This window comes from Rana temporaria, chromosome 3, assembly GCF_905171775.1.
Source record: "Rana temporaria chromosome 3, aRanTem1.1, whole genome shotgun sequence".
NCBI classification, from domain to species: domain Eukaryota; kingdom Metazoa; phylum Chordata; class Amphibia; order Anura; family Ranidae; genus Rana; species Rana temporaria.
In genome coordinates this window covers 90,068,168-90,087,465 of record NC_053491.1, presented here as the reverse complement: position 1 = coordinate 90,087,465, position 19,298 = coordinate 90,068,168, and the positions used below count along the sequence as shown (strand labels likewise).

The 19,298-nt window shown below is 40.9% G+C and overlaps 1 protein-coding gene across 2 annotated transcripts in view; it reads right to left on the bottom strand.

The window, feature by feature from the left end:
• LOC120931465 (synaptotagmin-1-like) overlaps positions 1–16,967 on the bottom strand; it is a 67,198-nt gene extending 50,231 nt beyond the window's left edge. Inside the window, exon 1 of one of the 2 annotated variants that reach the window (XM_040342943.1) lies at positions 16,497–16,967. In XM_040342943.1, coding sequence (XP_040198877.1) covers positions 16,497–16,545 — 49 coding nt within the window. In that variant the 5' untranslated portion in view covers positions 16,546–16,967. Of the gene's footprint in view, positions 1–1,743; positions 2,643–16,496 lie in introns of those variants that run through there. The other variant, XM_040342942.1, reaches the window with a different exon arrangement.
• Positions 16,968–19,298: the final 2,331 nt, after the last annotated feature.

Sequence of the window (19,298 nt, the reverse complement as noted above, 5' to 3'; positions counted from 1 at the left end):
CCGGGAATATTTTTATACATATATATTTTAAAAAGCATAGATAAGAGCATTACAATTAATTATCTCTAAACTGATAAAACTCATGATTTATATGGAATAACATCAGGGAACAATTCAGTGGTAATTTCTCCTATATAGACAGCGGAAGGGAAAGATTGATTTACCTCAAACATATTGGTTACAAACATCATATTGGTTACAAAAAAATAATAAAGATGATGAATTAAGTGCAAGGTATTTAAAGGACTGAGACTGTTTGGGTGTGTCAGGTACAAGAGTCATCTATTGCTACACATCTCACTGCATATTAAAGCACAAAGCAAGCTGAAGATAACATTAATGTCCACAAACACTCATTAGGCAAGCTTTTTAGGTGATTGAACATTGCTCCTTCTCCCTTCATTAAACAGAGACAATTATAGATTGGAAATTACCCCAATATCTGTCCCCTGCTTATGTTAATAGGCTGTGTTGATAGCTAAATTTCCTCATTTCCTTCTCCTAGGCCTACATCCCCCTCTTGTCTGGCTCCTGTCGCAGATATTCCATTTAAACTGCTTAATAGTAAATGAGACTGTAAAGGCTCGTACACACGATAGGTTAAACCGATGAAAACGGTCTGAAGGACCGTTTTCATCGGTCCAAACCGATCGTGTGTAGGCCCCATAGGTTATTTAACCTTAGGTTAAAAAAATGGCAACTTGCTTTAAAATGTAACATATGGATGGTAACCGATAGGTTAAAACCGATCGTTAGTATGCAAAACCATCGGTTAAAAACCTGCGCATGCTCAGAATCAAGTCGACGCATGCTTGGAAGCATTGAAGTTCGTTTTTTTCAGCACGTCGTTGTGTTTTACGTCACCGCGTTCTGACACAATCGGTTATTTAACCTATGGTGTGTAAGCACGACGAACCATCAGTCAGCTTCATAGGTTAACCTAGGACAACGGTCCTTCAGACCGTTTTCATCGGATGGACTGATCGTGTGTACGAGGCTTTAGTACTTTCAATAGTGCAGTCTGCGCTTTAGCCTATACCAAGAATTTATTGTGGTAGAAATGTCAAATCTGATTTTAGATCTTTAATTTCAAAGGACAGTGAGCACCAAAGAAGAAGAATTGGCTATGTATGCAAATCATGAAAGCAATAAGGTATTAAATAGAAGGTACACTATAATAGAAGTGAAGAATACTCTGTAAATAGGTAAATGAATGAAAATCCAGCATAGGCCATGTGCGCATAGAGATGATAGATAGAATTACAACTACCGTGAACATTTGTATATCAGGATTGCATAATTTATTATTGTAATACTAATTTATGTAATGTTATAGTTATCAAATTATGCTAATTCAACAATGTATTACTTTGGCTAATGGCACCTCAATGGCAAAATAACTACAAGAAAAAATGATACAAGGATATGGTACAATACCAAGTCAGATGCAGAACACATATCTTAGCTAGAACATATAAATTGTATTCCACAATAAAATATACTTTTAGATTATCAAATAAGGATTATCAAATAAGGCCACATTTGCTATGTATGTGTATTTTTTTTTAAACAACAAAACAAGACAGAGACTCTAAATTTGAGTAGCTGAAGCAAAAAGAACAATAGAGAAATAATAAAAAAAAGTGTTTAAGAAAGCAAACAAGAAGAAGCAAATTAGACAAACAACACTTGGTGACAATGTGCATGCGGGAAAAGACAGGTGTATAATAAGGAGATCTGCACCTTCTTGATGTTTATTGAGAAGAACTTGGATCAGCAGCCAGATGAAGAGAAAGACCACCACACCTTCTATCATACCCTTGAAACAGAAGAAGACAACTGAGTGGCACACAGCCCATGGGGATGTTTGCTCATCTGTCTCCTCCACCATCCCACACTCACTGTCCATCATGGTTTACTGCTCCGTAGCTATAACTGATACAATTCTCAGAGAAATCCAACACATTCTTCATACTGTGGCTTTCTGAATGGATAAAATAACCTCTCAAAAAGGTTTTGACCTTCATTCTCTTCTTTGGGGGGAAGACTTGTGACTGATTATGGTGTTTGGAATAACACTTTAATTCCATTTATGCAAATACAAATTTTACCAGATCCGATGAAGATAGGTCACCTTGTCAAAAACAGATAATGCCAATGGTAAAAGAGCCTTTCTGCCAAGGTCTAAAGTTCCTCCTCTTTCCACAGTCTGCATAATGTAGCCTGCTATACCAGCTGCATGGGAGAAGGGGGGGTGGCATTCAGGTGCCCTCCTTTTGCCAGTCTACTGAGCGCTTTCTCACCCATCACAGAGCAAGTTGTAATATTTGAATGGTGATCAATCTAAAGTATGCTTAGATCTTGGTCCGATGCAGATGTTCCAAGTAGTTAGTAGAGAAAAACCATCACCACTAAACCAGAACAGCCCTTGCTCTTCTTGTCCCCGCATCGCATTGTCAAAATGAATTTGTTTTTTTTCAAAGCAGTCAAGCAAATCCAAGCTCCTTTTAACCCGTCAGCAGCCAGATGGCACTGCACACTATAACTCTTCTATTAAATGGTGAATGAGTCCTAGGATTGACTGAATTCACTGAAATTCTGCAAATCATTACTTTCATTTTATAAATTAGTAGTAAAGTAGCATTTTCTGATAAGTTAACAAATAGTAATCACATATACAGTATCTCACAAAAGTGAGTACACCCCTCACATTTTTGTAAATATTGTATTATATATTTTCATGTGACAACACTAAAGAAATTAGACTTTGCCACAATGTAAAGTAGTGAGTGTACAGCTTGTATAACAGTGTAAATTTGCTGTCCCCTCAAAATAAATCCACACACAGCCATTATTGTCTAAACCGCTGGCAACAAAAGTGAGTACACCCCTAAGTAAAAATGTCCAAACAAAGTGTCAATATTTTGTGTGCCCACCATTATTTTCCAGCACTGCCTTAACCCTCTTGGGAATGGAGTTCACCAGAGCTTCACAGGTTGCCACTGAAGTCCTCTTTTACTCCTCCATGATGACATCACAAAGCTGGTGGATGTTAGAGACCTTGCGCTCCTCCACCTTCGGTTTGAGAATGGCCCACAGATGTTCAACTCGTTAGTGTTACACGGTCTCAGGTGTGAATGGGGAGCAGGTGTGTTAAATTTGGGGTTATCGCTCTCACACTGGTCACTGGAAGTTCAATATGGCACCTCATGGCAAATAACTCTCTGGGGATCTGAAAAAAAGAATTGTTGTCTTACATAAAGATGGCATAGGCTATAAGAAGATTGACAAGACCCTGAAACTGAGTTGCAGCATGGTGGCCAAGAACACACAGCAGTTTAACAGGACAGGTTCCACTCCAACCAAAGAAGTTGAGTGCACGTGCTCAGCATCATATCCAGAGGTTGTCTTTGAGAAATAGACATATGAGTGCCTCCAGCATTGCTGCAGAGGTTGAAGGGGTGGGGGGTCAGCCTGTCAGTGCTTAGACAATACACTGCACACTGAATCAAATTGGTCTGCATTGCTGTCCTCCCAGAAGGAAGCCTCTTCTAAAGATGATGCACAAGAAAGCCCGCAAACAGTTTGCTGAAGACAAGCAGACTAAGGACATGGATTACTAGAACCATGTCTTGTGGTCTGAGGAGACCAAGATAAATGTATTAGGTTCAAATGGTGTCAAGCGTGTGTGGCGGCAACCAGGTGAGGAGTACAAAGACAAGTGTGTCTTGCCTACAGTCAAGCATGGTGGTGGGAGTGCCATGCTCTGGGGATGCATGAGTGCTGCCGGCATTGGAGATCTACAGTTCATTGAGGGAACAATGAATGCCAACATGTACTGTGACATATGAAGCAAAGCATGATCCCCTCCCTTCTGAGACTGGGCCACAGGGAAATATTCCAACATGATAACGACCCCAAACACACCTCCAAGACTACCACTGCCTTGCTAAAGAAGCTGAGGGTAAAGGTGATGGACTGGCCAACCATGTCTCCAGACCTAAACCCTATTGAACATCTGTGGGCCATCCTCAAACCGAAGGTGGAGGAGCGCAAGGTCTCTAACATCCACCAGCTTTGTGATGTCATCATGGAGGAGTAAAAGAGGTCTCCAGTGGCAACCTGTGAAGCTCTGGTGAACTCCATGCCCAAGAGGGTAAAGGCAGTGCTGAAAAATAATGATGGGCACACAAAATATTGACACTTTGTTTGGACATTTTCACTTAGGGGTGTACTCACCTTTGTTGCCAGTGTTTTAGACATCAATGGCTGTGTGTAGAGTTATTTTGAGGGGACATCAAATTTACACTGTTATACAAGCTGTACACTCACTGCTTTACATTGTAGCAAAGTGTCATTTCTTCAGTGGTGTCACATGAAAAGATATAATAAAATATTTACAAAAATAGGAGGGGTGTACTCACTTTTGTGAGATATTGTGTTTCTTGTTTTAACCTATCTCTGTATCTGTATTTTTGGGGAGACATTGGTCTTTCAGCTTTAAATCCAGTTGAATATTTTCACTCTGCCCACAAAGAAAAATATCACTGATCGCCAGGAACATAGATCTGTGTTATCAGTTCCACAATGTTGCATAGTATAAGTAAATATCTGTACTACGTGCATGGATTTATTACAACATTTGTATATCAGGTCACTGCTACTTAAAAGCTTAACAGTAAAAATAACCTGTTTAACATGTGTTTAAGTGTTATTTGCTATAATGCTGGAGAGCTTTGTGAAGTAATAAGCTATAATTAGCTTTTTATAGCCCATGTCAGGATTCCCAACTGTTGGTCCAGGTCCATATATTCATCCTTTCTGGCTCACACTTGGAACGCTGGACACAAGCATGGCCTGGGGAAACAAAATTATTATTTTTTTTTTTTGCAAGCTCCTATTTGGGTCTGTCCCGGAGTTAAAAAAAAAAAAAAAAAAAAAAAGTACGGTCAGCAATTTATTTTTATTTAGAAATTACCAAATTGTTCCCATTCACTGAACAGCAGAAAGGTCACTGTCAGCATTAGAACACTTAAAGGGTCACTAAAGGATTTTTTTTTTTTTTAGCTAAATAGCTTCCTTTACCTTACTGCAGTACTGGTTTCATGTCCTCATTGTTCATTTTTGCTTTGAAGTAGCTGTAATTCTGCTGTGATCTCCACACTTCCTGGTTGCCCGTTTCCTTATAACCATCATACTGGGAGATTTTCACGGTGGTCTAAGCTGTCATTACTGTGTGTCTAAAACTCCTCAGAACCAATCAGATTCATTTTAAAAACAAAACACTGCCCTGGATTTGTTGTTTTTGTTCTGTGAGTCTTCCCGACTCAACTCTCACCCGGAAATTCATGTATGTACCTTTAAAACCGAACGTGAAACTAGAGGCACATTATATGATAGATTAAATTACATTTTTAATCATTTTTAAAAGGAACCAGTTAACTTTTATGTCTCTATACCCTGTAAACAGAAATTTCAGCAAAAATGTTTTTTTCCTTTAGTGACCCTTTAATCTATATGCACACCTACATAACATATCAGCTTATTGGGGTTGTGGGAATTCTTTAGCTCAGGGTAGGGGGTTCTGGTAGTCAACCTCTTTTGAAAGGAAATTACAAACCACATTTTAACATAACTAACTGCGCGTGTACAGTAAAAGAATAAGTAAAAAAAGATGTTCATCTAATCCTCCTTATAGTATGCCAGTTCAAAGCATCTTATATACACATCCTCTACCCCCTGTCTTCTAAACGAAAACTGAATGGACAATAGCCCTAATAGATATATGTGATTTGTACCACTTAAATGCAATCCTGAAGTGGTCTGGATCTCATGTAATAAAAAAATACATGTAAAAAGTAGTTTCTTGTGCACATGTAAATGTTAAATTAGGCAGTTTTGTTTTGCTGACAAAGTAATGCCTTTTCCTTTGGCTACAAACATGGATCATGAGCCTTTAATCACTTCATGGGTGTGAGTATTTTGCACCTGAGGGTTTCCGGAGATTATTTACTTTGTGGACTTTTATTATTTTACTCATGTCTTAAGAACAAGGTTCTTTAATACAGCGTACATTTATAGACATACCTCATCTTCCATACAAGACTCCTCAAACGTTGTCAGTCCTCCTCCAGCGCATAGTAATTTTTCCCTCAGACAGGAATGTGCAGTGTTGGGACTACTACTAAATCTGTTACTGCTTTCCAACCAAACACAAATTACACACCATCACATGCATTCATAGAGATGGCTAAACAGTTAATGCAATATCATTGGCTCACTTTTTTTTTTTTTTTAAATAAACCTGTCATACATGTCATACTTACCTGCTCTGTGCAGTGGTTTTGCACAGAGCAGCCCTGATCCTCCTCTTCTCGAGTCCCATGCTGGGGCTCTTGGTCCCACTTGGCGAGTGCCCCCAGAGCAAGCAGCTGGCAATGGAGGCACCCAAGCAGGCTTGTTCTGGAGCTGCGTGTCAATTCACATATGGAGCCGCCGCTCAACCTCATCACCTCTCTCCTCTCATTGGCTCACTGGCTGTGATTGGCTCCTACTGCTGTCCCAGCCAATGAGGAGGGAGAGTCCCCAAAGAGCTGGAGCTCTTGTGTACATTGCTGTGTGGACATTGCTGGATCGAGATGGGGCTCAGGTAAGTATTAGGGGGGCAGTCATAGCGACCACTAGTCATGAGCATCGGCACCTCCGCAGTGCAGCGCGCGCCTGCTATTCCACTTAAAGGAGCCAACGTACAGCTACGACGGCTTGCGGGATCGTGCCGATTTGCCCCAGTATATTGACGGCGGCTGTTCGGCAAGCAGTTAAAGCAGAACTACACATCAAAAATGCTATTTAATTCACTTATAATATTCACAGCAAACTCACATATCCATCCATGTCTCCATACTTTATTTTGCTGAGAAAAACATCTCTAGCCGTAGCCATCCTGAATAATGGCATATAATTCATGCAACGGTTTCTTCCTGGAGCCATCTGCCCTTAGCTCAGGCATGCAGGCAAAAAAAAGAAAGAAAGAAGAAAAGACTCCTGGGATGTATGACATTATTTAGCTAAGCCAGGAAGTAACTGAAGAAATGCAGAAAAGGTTTCAAATATAAAAAAAAAGTAAATACAATATACTCTCATATTGCATGTAAAAATCTGGCATGCTGGTTGTACTCAAGTCAATCGAAGGATCGACTGGGGTACAATCAGCTTGCCCATAGATGGTTAGAATTTCAGCCATTACCTGTGGAACCGGCTTCTATGGCCGGCTTAATTCACCTATCATTGATTCAGCCAGCTACATGCCCAGTCCCAGCCAGGCCACCCCCTTTATATTTAACCTCCCTGGCAGTATGATTTTGTTGCTAACAGCGGTTAATGTTTTGCATGGAAATTTGGCGTTATATATTGTAGGCCTGTAATTCTTAGAAATAACTCACTTAAATCTGTCCAAACAAGAGTCTAGTAGACATCCCGGGTATGATAAAGTTTGAAACACAAAATCATAAATTATAATATAATAAATAACTATAAATAATTATAACAAATCAAAAATACTGAAATTTGCTCAGTTGCAGAATTGTCGCTGTCATTACTTTCAGTGTTTGATGACAAATTTTCCCACAAATCGCTATCGCTTAATTCTGCAAGTGATTCTAATTTATTATCGCTGTTTTCTAGCTGGTCTAAAAGCACTTTTGACGTAAAGGGACACTTTTTGGTTACTATGGACAATCTCCAGTTTACATGCAGAAAGAACCGTTTTATAATATAAAAGTTCATGCAGGACACTGGACAGACCACTAGGGGGAAAGGGGATGTGAAACGATTGGATACAGTAATGTAATCTGTAAGATTACAGTGTACTGTATGTATACTGTGTTTTTTACTTTTTGAATTTGGCTCCGAGCTCCGTCCCCGTGCATCACAACGCTCGCAGGATCCAGGGGACAAGATAAGAGCTTTACATGGATCTTGCGATGCAATCCCGAGTGTGGCTCGGGGTTACCACTTTTGGTACTGAAAATCGGGGCTTTTTTTCAGGGGGAACTTGGGGGAACTCAGTTCCACCACCTCTGGCTCAGACCCTTTGGTGCCTGCTCACCACAATCACTTGTAAACACAGAAGTCTGGTTTCTGTGTTTACAAATAACAGCTCTGCACTGTGTGTAACCCCCTGAACTCTGCACTCTGTATGTAATGCAATCCTGGTATTTAATGCCCCTTTAAGACCCTTCTACTGTTTGTGAAATCTGAACGGGGTCGTGGTTGAGTTCCTGCACCTATTTTCTGAGAAAAAAAATCTCTGCTGAAAATACAGACCGAGCCACACTCGGGATTACCGCTAAGGAGGTTATGCAGGGCTGATTTCCTCAGGCTTTGCCTGAGCTACAGGTAGCTGGGAATTGTCTGCGGCAAATCCAAACTTGCCCTTTAGTAACTTTAGTGATGACAAGGTGGCTCTTTAGACTCCGCCCCTCCACCCTCACCTTCGCTGTATGTGCAGGGGGACTGAGTTCTCCCACCAATGCTTGCAGGTATCGTGTCTAGCCAAGACTCTTCATGCACTCCAATCATTTCCAGGTTACCTACATCACCTGGGTTCCCTGTGCTGTGCACCTACATGTTCATTGTACATCTTTTCATCATTGTGTTCCAGTATCCTAGTCCTCCCAGACTCCCTGTGAGTCCAGCACAACTGTACTGTAAGTGACTTCTGCTAGTACACCTGCCTACCTGTATTGTACACCTTAGTTCTTCCCTCAACCTGGTCAGCTGTTGTCTGCATGGGAGTGCTTCCCAAGCACAACGCCAATAAGCGTGCTAGCTGCAGGAAGGGTCCACAATCCTCAGACATTCATCATGACACATACTTTTCATTCAGTATCACTGCAACTTCATGTTATATTCAGAGAAAATAACAAATACCATTATGTTCAGATAATGCACAAAAAGATTTACCAACAATAGCTGATAAAGCGGATTTTCTGCAAGCGTGATGAATTCTGGGAAAAAAACTACTAGTCAGATGGCCAGACTATGCAGCTGCACACACAAGATAATAGAGTGATTAAAGGAAAGAGAAGGGGAGGGGGAGAAGTAATAAGGGGAAGGCTCCAAGATAAAAGAAGGAATAGTGATTAAAAATTTTGAAGATTAGCTGTAGAACAGAGGAGAATATAGGGGCTAATATCTATGATTGGGTTCTGAAGCACACCATTGCACAAAGGAATCCAAAGATCTGCCCTTCATAAATTAATGTGTTCTAGCATTGTGTGTTTTTAGCAAATAACAGTCCGCAATCAAGGAAATGTAAGAGCAAATGTACAACATCTTTTAGTTACATACTCATTCTGTCACAGTTTATAAAAAAAAATACAATGATGTAAAATGTTATTTTTATTTACCTGCATTAGAAAATCGTGAGTGTCTAGGAGGCAAGGCAATATACATTTGAAGGGTTTACATTGCCCTGAAAAGTATTCATACCCCTTCAAAGTTTCCACATTTTGTTACAACCAAAAACATACATGCATTTTATTGGGATTTTTTGTGATGGACCAATACGAAGAGGCACATAATTATGAAGTGGAAAGAAAATTAAGAGTATAATATTATTTTTTACCGAAGGGTAAGGCCATGACCTGATAATGTCGCTGCTCCACCACAAAGCGCAAAAGCTTCTGATGGCCTGTAAAAATAGGTATTTGCAGACATGCATCCTTGATGTCGATGGACGCTAACAGCCCTCCCCCTGCAGGGTGGAGGCTACTAACCGAATTGACTACATACGAAAGGATTGGATATTTAGAAATTGGTTTAGACCTTTGAGATCTAGTATTGGTCTGACATCTCCGTTCGACTTTGAGACTGTAAAGAGGTTTGAATAGAACCCCAAACCTTGCTCCTCTACCGGCACCTCCGCGATCACCCCTTGAGACAACAGACAATCTAATGCCAGAAAGAGAGATCTTCTCTTTACTGGATCCTTTGGAAAGCTTGATGTTAGAAAGTGAAGGGGATGAAACTCCTGTAACTCCAGTCTGTACCAGTCTGTACCCCACGGACACCGTGGAGAGGACCCAATTGTCCTGAATCCTCTCCCGCCAAGTTCTTGAGAAAAACTGAAGCCTTCCCCACCACCCGACTGAGTGTGGGCAACCCTTCATAATTCCGACTTAGGGATTGGTTTGACAGGCTTATGGTTCCAGGGTTTCTTATGACCCTGGGCCTGCCCCTGAGCCTTTCCTCCCATACCTGACCATCTGGGAGGCTGTCGGAACAGTTTAGAGGATGAAGTTCCCAGAACTGGAGAGGTGGGCCACTTTAAAGAGGGCCCCCTAAATCTCTTCTTGACTGGCAAAAGAGTGCTTTTCCCACTAGAGATTCTCTGGATATACTTATCCAAATCCTTTACATACAATCGCTCCCCATGGAACGGAAAGCCAGCCAGGAGCTTTTTACAAGGCGTCTCGGCTGACCAGTTTTTCAACCATAGTAGCCTACACATATGCACCAAAAGGAGCGTAAGGCGGGAGGCCTAATGGATTTAATCCTTAATGGCATCTGCCGCAAAGCATAACACTTTAGGCAAGTCGGCCAAATCCTGAGCTTGCTGAGCAGGAATATCTTTCAAAACCTGCTTCATCTGATACTTCAGAGCTTGACAGATGCCTATAGCTGCCACTGCAGGCTGAGCTACCGCACCAGCCGTAGCAAAGGAAGTCTTTAACGTTTCCAATCTTTTATCCGTTGGATCCTTAATTATCTGTACATTGTCCACAGGACAAGTCAGAGTTTTGTTCACACAGGAGATAGCAGCATCCACTGTAGGAATACTCCACTTTTTGGTGAACATAGGATACAAAATAGAAAATTTCTTAGGAGGGATAAAAAGCTTATCCGGATGCTCCCAATCCTGAAAAATCTGTCCCTCTAGTAAAGGATGAGCAGGAAAACAGTAATTACCTGAGGGGCTTTCAAAGACCCCAAAGAAGAAACAGCTAGCTGCTGGTTCAGACAGGGGCAATTTAAATGCCGAACAAACTATCTCCGTAAGGGATTGGGGATTGTATCAACAATTTTTCAGTCTGTGAAGCTGAAAAGGTTCCTCAAGAGTAAACTCTTAAGAGGCAGAAACATCAGAGTGCCCTTCTGCCTGGTCCCCTGAGGGCGAGTCAACCTCCCCAGGGGACAATTGTTCCGCTGTTAGGAACTCTGGAGGGAGAGACAGAGATCTGGCGCACTGTCTCTCCGGGAGAGAGGACGCGATCAGTGCCACTAATCTCTGCTCCAAACCCCCCAGGGCTGAGGTAAAAGCCTCTTCTGTCACATACACAGGAGCAGGTGGGCCGAGGGCAGACGCAGCACCTAACAACCCTGATGGCTCATCCTGGACAACTACCTCTGACTTATTAGGGGAGGATGGAACAGTGGGAGCATGACCGAGATCCTCAGAGCTCGACGGCAAACCCCTTTGCTTCTTAGGGTTTTTAGTCCCAGAACCCTTAGAAGGCATAGTCTCAAGCACAAAGCCGAGGTACTCACAGCCAAATCGCATCCACTGCTGAGCTATAGAGCAGCAAATATGCTGCCCTGCTTAGCTTAGTATCGTCCACAAATACAGAGATTGAGCTGTTTATCCCATCCTCCAGGTCAGGTTAGGGGGCCTATAGCATACTCTCAGTATTACTTTCCCCTTAGTTTCCTCCCTTTGTAGCTCTACCCATAAGGAGTTCACCTCCTCCCTTGCTCCATTAGTGATGTTGTCTCTCACATTCACTTGTACATCATTTTTGATATACAGGCATACCCCTCCCCCTTCTTTACCCTCTCTATCCCTGCAATATAGGGAATAGCCTTGTATGGTTGCCAGTCAATCGTGAGAGCTATTGAACCAAGTCTGTGAAATTCCTACAAAATCTAAATCCTTCTCGTACAACAGTGGCTCTAGTTCTCCCGTCTTGTCCACCAGATAAATAAACATGCCACGTAGTTTAGACCGGTCGCATTCTATCTCCTTATTGGGTGTTCTGAGGCTGAATTTGTGCTGTGGGTAGCTTTGTCGCACTCCTCATCCCAACACAATTTAATTATTTGATCAACTTTTATTGATGGTGCCAGTAAGAAATGTTATTAAATATGGAGATACATTCATTGTGCCTCATTTAAAGTCCCAAAACTCCCCCCTCTCATCAGTAAGAAATTTTAAGCCAAACAGTGAATCTATACAATCAGATGCAATTCAGAATCCATCAATTTAGGGTCCAGTCCTTCTTTCCCAGGCTGCTGCATAGGAAGGATGAGATGTCCAGCCTTTGCCTCCTAGGACCTTGCCTGGAGGAGAAAGCCATAGCCAATAAGAGTGTTTGTTCTTCTAGCTGCCCACCTGGTTTGAAGAGACCTAACCTATTTTGTGGCGGGGATCAAAGATACTCAGGCCTTGTACACACGAGCAGACATGTCCGATGAAAACGGTCCGCGGACCGTTTTCATCGGACATGTCTGCTGGGAGCTTTTGGTCTGATGTGTGTACACACCATCAGACAAAAATCTCCGCGGACAGAGAACGCGGTGACGTAGAAGACACAGATGTTCTCTAAAACGGGAGTTCAATGCTTCCACGCATGCGTCGCATCAATTTGACGCATGCGCAGGATTTCGGTCCGCTGGTTAGACGTACTAACCGACGGACAGGTTTCTAGCGGACAAGCTTCTTAGCATGCTAAGAAACTTTTGTCCGCTGGAAACCTGTCCACTAGGCCGGAAAACTGTCCGCTAGGCCCTACACACGGTCGGACATGTCCGCGGAAACTGGTCCGCGGACCAGTTTCAGCGGACATGTTCGGTCGTGTGTACAAGGCCTTAAATGTAGCTGCTTGTCTATAAAATACAGTAAGCCTGTGGCAGAGATACTAAAAGATAATAGACCAGCTGAACATAAACTGTTCATTGGGATGCCTACCTAGCAGAATACATTTTTGCATCTGTTTTTGGTAACATTTACTCCTAACCCTCCTAAATTGTAAGAGAGAGGGATCAGAAGCATGTCCATCGCGTTGATGGGTCAGTGAGTTCCTGGCTACAGCTAGAGGCTCAATAGTAGGGAAAGTAGGCAAGTCCATTAACATCTAGCAGCTCCTTTTGGGGTCTTTGCTAAAACAAATGAAAGTAAACCTCTTCCCCCCCCACCCAAAAGTCTTTAATCAAGCAATAATTTTGTTTTCTAGGGGTGATATCACTAAATCCCTTAATAACTCTATGGTTGAACCCTGAATTATAAGAACACACAGTTTGGTTTTGTGAACAACGTAGTACTTGTCATTCATAAAATGTACATTTTTATTTAATGCTAGAAAAATTATTGTCATGAAGTGGAAACCTTCTACCTCTCCACCACCACTTATGAAAAGAGAGACAAAACTCAGGTAAAGGTTGCAATATCAAAAGTGGGGCCCTGGACTAAAGAGCCTCCACTTAGGAATGACAAATCATGTAATTAAAATATATTTGGTTCAAATGCCATCTAGAGCCAAACCAAACCAAAAAACTTGGCCTAGATTTGGAAATTAGTTTTGGTGCTAGGCAACATGTGTTAGCAAATGTTTGGACATGCCCCCTGAGGTTCATGAATCACTGGTTGAAAAATTGTGGCATAGAGTATCTCTTGGCTGCATTTTAGGGTGTGGTATTGGTTGGTGCACATGCTGAATACTTATAATATTCAGACGTGATCAGATAAAGACAAATATTGTCTGTCGAGCTTTGCATGCATAGATTCATTGCCATGACCCAGGTCAGAGGATTTTTTATTTGCAGAGATATCCCAGTGATTCAGTGCTTTGTAGCATTGGAATCGTGGGCTCACTTTCAGCATCAGGCAATTCTACATGGATTTTGTATGTTTAAAAAAAAAAAGCAGTAATTAGAGATCATCTACCATTCATTTGTAAATTTTAGAGGTAAAAGATATGTTTAAGGTTAGACACCGCAAGTGACCTGCTATTACATTAATTAGTCAATAAAATCAGCCAGTGATGTCAGAAAGAAATAAAGCCAGAGCTAGAGAGGGATCTGGTATTTTCAGTAGATTACAGCAATTGCATCGTCCATATTTTTTCTTCAAATGCTCGCTCTGCAAATAAGCCAACCCTCTTGCTTCAATAACTTCTGAGTCACTTAACAGGGATAGTTATGCAGATCAGGAAGGTAAGAGAAAAGTTTGAAATCTGTATACTATTTCATCTAGGTCAGTAACTCTGAATAATGAAATTATTCAAGTCAGAGATTGGCAGCCTCCACATCTTCACAGGTCTACTTATGGGCAGAGTGAGCTGCAAACAGTGTTTGATTTGGAAGCATTGCTACACTTGTGTGACAGGGAAGGATATGTTCAATAAATATATCTTAACAGGACATAGACACTACATTTTTATTTTGCTCAAATGGTCCATCTGATAGACATGTGCAGAACGAAAAAATGTGTTTATTATTTACATAAATGTATTTAGTTAAATTTGTTTAATGCAGTTAATTTTTTTCGGAATTAGTTTTGTTTATTCGGATTGATTAGAAACGTTTTTCGAATAATTTTGAATAGTTATTGAATTCTAATATTATAATAGTTTTCGAATTGGAAAATGTTCGAACTGGAAAATAATAATTTTCCAATTTCCAATTCGAATAAAATAGAATTTAAATAAAGGTATAGAATATAAAAAAATAGGATAAAAAAGCTTTGATATTTTTGAAAAGAAAGTACATGAATGTTATATTGGAGCTGGAATTTAGAGAGAAAAAAAAGAAGGTGAATGTATCCTTTAAAAATAATTGTGTACCTACAATAAAAGGCTGTTTATCCTCTATGGCACAGAAACTTATTTTTACAGGTAACCATCCATGAAAGACTCTGGTATACTAAAATGTATAGAAAAGTGCCAACACTGTGGAATGTTCAAGTGTTCCAAAATATTTTAATTGATACTACTGTAAACCCAGGACCCTGCATTCACTATATTTGGTCCCCCACAGTACACAGAACATGGAAATGCAATCATTTTAGTCAGACCCCTTTCACACTGGGTTTTGCAGGCGCTATTGCGCTAAAAATTGCACCTGCAAACCCGAGGGCTTTCACACTGGAGCGGTGTGCTAACAGAACAGTAAAAAAAAGTCCTGCTAGCCGCATCTTTGGAGCGGTGAAGGAGCAGTGTGTATACCGCTCCCACCCATTGAAATCAATGGGACACCGCGGCTTTACCGCTGACGCCGCCCCTGCCCCAGTGTGAAAGGGGCCTCAATATAAACTGCTAAATACCTTTTCTCATCAGCAGTAAATCAGTCTTGTGACTTCTACCAGTGTCCAGCCAAGCACTAGTTAAAGCTTGTAGGAGGAGTTTTCTGAATAACCAATGAGATTGCAAGACCCCCGACTCCCTGTCTGGACAGTGCTGTTTGGCCCTGTGCTGATCACATGCACCCTCCCAAGAAAAAAAACCTCTGTAGCAATACACACCAAACTGAGCATGTGCAGCCTGACAATGGACTCTGTGTTATCATGAAATTATTATTAGGAGTTTGTGAAAGGAGGGGGAGATCATTTTACACAATGCAGACGACTAACACCTTAGGTTCCACTGTGAGTATAACAAGCATGATTTACTGCATATATAGACTGATTTTACTGTTGTGGGTTTAGCAACACTTTAAATAAATAGAATAATAAGAAGTGGAAGCACAAGTAAAGCCAAAACAATTAAACAACAAGTAAATGCAAACACATGGGAGGTAATTTAAAGTCTACCCAAACACGAAAGGTAGGTACATTCCATGTGTATCAGAGCCAGAGCAATTTGCAAGAATCAGAATACCTATCCCATAACAGAAGGAGGAGGTATTCAGCAGCCCACAAAAAAGAGCTGGGAACAATGCTATCTAATACCAATTAGCAGAGGCAGAGAGCGCAGTAAGTTAATAGCTCAGCTAATATTTCTGGCAGGATCAACAGGACTTTTGTTTTTTGTTCCAGTTATTCATTAGTTATACACAACACTTTAACTTCTAGAACTATCAGCCAAAAAGGGAGCAAACAAGAAAAGTTCATTCAGCATTTACACGTTAAGGTATAAGTATGCTGCTTAAATGTGCATCTTCATCTACTGTCAAAATGCATGCTTATGTCACAGAGCATTGGTTGGATCTTTACCTTGTCATCTTATGTATACAACTAATAAATGTGTAATTAACAGAGCTAAATGGACTGCCCCCACCCTTAATTACCTATCAGAAATATTCCCATTTTTTACCTTGCACCTTTTCCCAAACAGGCTGTAAGGCACTATTTATATAATGTTGCAATTTTCCGTATATAATTGTATTTATCAAACTCTTTTACACATATCATAAATTGCACTATTTACATACTACTACACACATAAAATAATATGTACACGCACAAAATATTACTATTTGTCTTCTACGTTCAAAAGTCTTACCTGCCCACAGATGATGTGCAGAAGGTCCCTGTATGGTGGGGTCCATCATTAAACACGGAAGCCTAGAGGAAAAGACAAGAAAGGTACTGCAGACAATTATGACTGTTTATGTAGTAAGATGATTATGGAAAAGTATGTAGGGACAGGGCATTGGAACCGGTCTGATAAGGATGGAGGGAGGAGTGGCCAGGATCTGTCACAGCAGCCTATGTCAACATTAAATAGCCTGTTTGCTGTACTTCACCTACAAGGAAAGGCATGTACAGTTGTGGAAAAGAATGGTAGTTACCTCACAAAAGGTTATCATCAAACATTTGAGTTATTAGTATCGGAAAATATTTACAGTGAGATTCTTGTATCAAAAATGTAACCTTGCAAATGCAAAATAACAAAAAGATTTTAAAAAGCACAAAATACTGACCACACAAATCCAACGATTTGATACAAGACACCAGGTTACGTCTCCCGTTGTAGATTAAAACTACAATATACATAATGACTGGCCATTTCATAGACGAGTGGTGCAATGAAATGAAAATAAAATGAGAAATAATATATAAGAAAAAAAAAAAACGACTTCTGTGCTGTTTGAGAAAAAAAAAAAAAGACTACTACTGTGTATTTGTCATTCTGCAACGTTCTGAAATCACTCAGTAATTAAAAATGTAATTAGGAGAGTATGAAATCTGTGCAAAATTTAGAGTCAACTATTGCCCCGAACACACGATCGGAATTTCCGTTGGGATAAACTCCAATGTTTTTTTCTGACGGAATTCCATTCAAGCTGTCTTGCATACACACCGTCACACAAAGTTCCGACCATCCAAAATGCGGTGACGTACAACACTACGACGAGCCGAGAAAAATTAAGTTCAATGCTTCCGAGCATACTTCGTCTTGATTCCGAGCATGCGTTTTTTTTCTCCATTGGAGTTCCATACAGATGAATGGAATTTCCGATTAAAAAAGATTTCATTCGGAAAAAAAAGAACATGTTCTCTTTCGAAGTCCGTCGGAATTTCCGATTGAAAAACTTTGAAGGGGCACACACACGTTCGGAATATCAGATGAAAAAAATCCGTCAGGAAAATACGTCAGGAAAAAACGGTCATGCGTACAGGGCATAACAATTCACGTTAAAATCAAGTAAGTCCCTAAAATTGGAGCACAAATATAATAAAGGATAGATTAAGGGCAGGTAGGCCTGGAGGGAGCCCACCCCTCCTTCAAAGGTAAAGGAACGCACTGGACACCCAGCAAAAACGCAAAAGGTATCCAGTGCGTCCCCTCACCAATTACCAAATGTACAAACAAATGGCAACCAACCCAACCTATAACTGGCCTTTGCAGCAAGGAATATATGGAAGGGCGACGCATGTCAAAAAACAAACAAAAATTCCCAGCTCATTTACCAGCCAGCCTGCAACAAACTGAGTATCAACTTCCCCAGTGGATGTATAAGATATGTATATTGTATGCACATTGGTTTAAGCTGGACCAAAAAAAGTATGTCAATAAGATCATACCTGGAGTTCAGCTTTTACCATTGTTTTTTTATAATACATGCCAGCCAGATTAAGAAATATTTTTAGTGTTTCTGCTGGTCTTGGAAACCACATGATCCTAAGAGCTACAAAGATCAGGGCTTTAAACCTGGCAAACCAGAGGCGTAGATTCAGGGCCATTCACACTTTACAGATTAAGGATATTATATATCATAGCAATTACATATCACACACAATTGCAAACCCTTTAGTAGGTTATGTAATAGACAGTATGCATGTCAATTGTTGTGTATCTAGCTGTTTGTCTGGAGTAAATGTATGCTTGTGAGAAATGTATATCTGCAGAATGAACAAGAACAGGCTGCAATTTGCTCTATGAGTACCCCTGTCTGTTCTACCAGCATTCAATCAGCGCTTGCAACCAATGGCTATTGGTTGATTTGTATTATGGGGGGGGGGGTAAAGTCCTCTCTGTCAGAGTACAATAGTGCAGCAGGAGAAATCCCTGCATGCACATCCCTTGTGTGGATGTGGAGATCTGTCAGTTGTTGGTTGGAAGGCTGGTTGGTTGAAAAAGAAAACTGTCTGTGTATACCTTTCTTTCAAGCTACCCTAACCACTTCATCCCTGGAGGATTTGGCTGCCCAATGACCGGGCCACTTTTTGTGATTCGGCACTGTGTCGCTTTAACTGACAATTGCGTGATCCTTGTGGCTCCCAAACAAAATTGACGTCCTTTTTTTTCCCATAAATAGAGCTTTCTTTTGGTGGTATTTGATCACCTTTGCGGTTTTTATTTATTGCGCTATAAACAAAAATAGATCTACAATTTAAAAAAAGAAAAGCAATATTTTGAACTTTTTGCTATAACAAATATCCCCAATTTTATTTTGTTTTTTAAAGCAATTTTTTTCTCAGTTTAGGCCAATATGTATTCTTCTAGGGGTTAAGTGTGTCCTAGGGAGTAATTCTAACTGTGTGGGGGCGTGGCTTACTGTGACACGTCACTGATCACTGCTCCCGATGAGAGAGAGCAGATGATCAGTGTTGTGTCACTAGACAGAACAGGGAGATTCCTTGTTTACAATGGCATCCCCCCGTTCTGCCGTTCGATGACCCGATCGCGGGACACCGGCGGACATCGAGTCCACGGGTCCCGCAGGCACGATCACGAAGACCGCGGCGGGCTCCCGCTAGTTGGCAGATTCAAAGCAACGTGTATATATACGTTGCTTTGCCTACCCGTGACATTCTGCCGATGCATTAGTGCGTGAGGCAGTCGGCAAGCGGTTAAAAG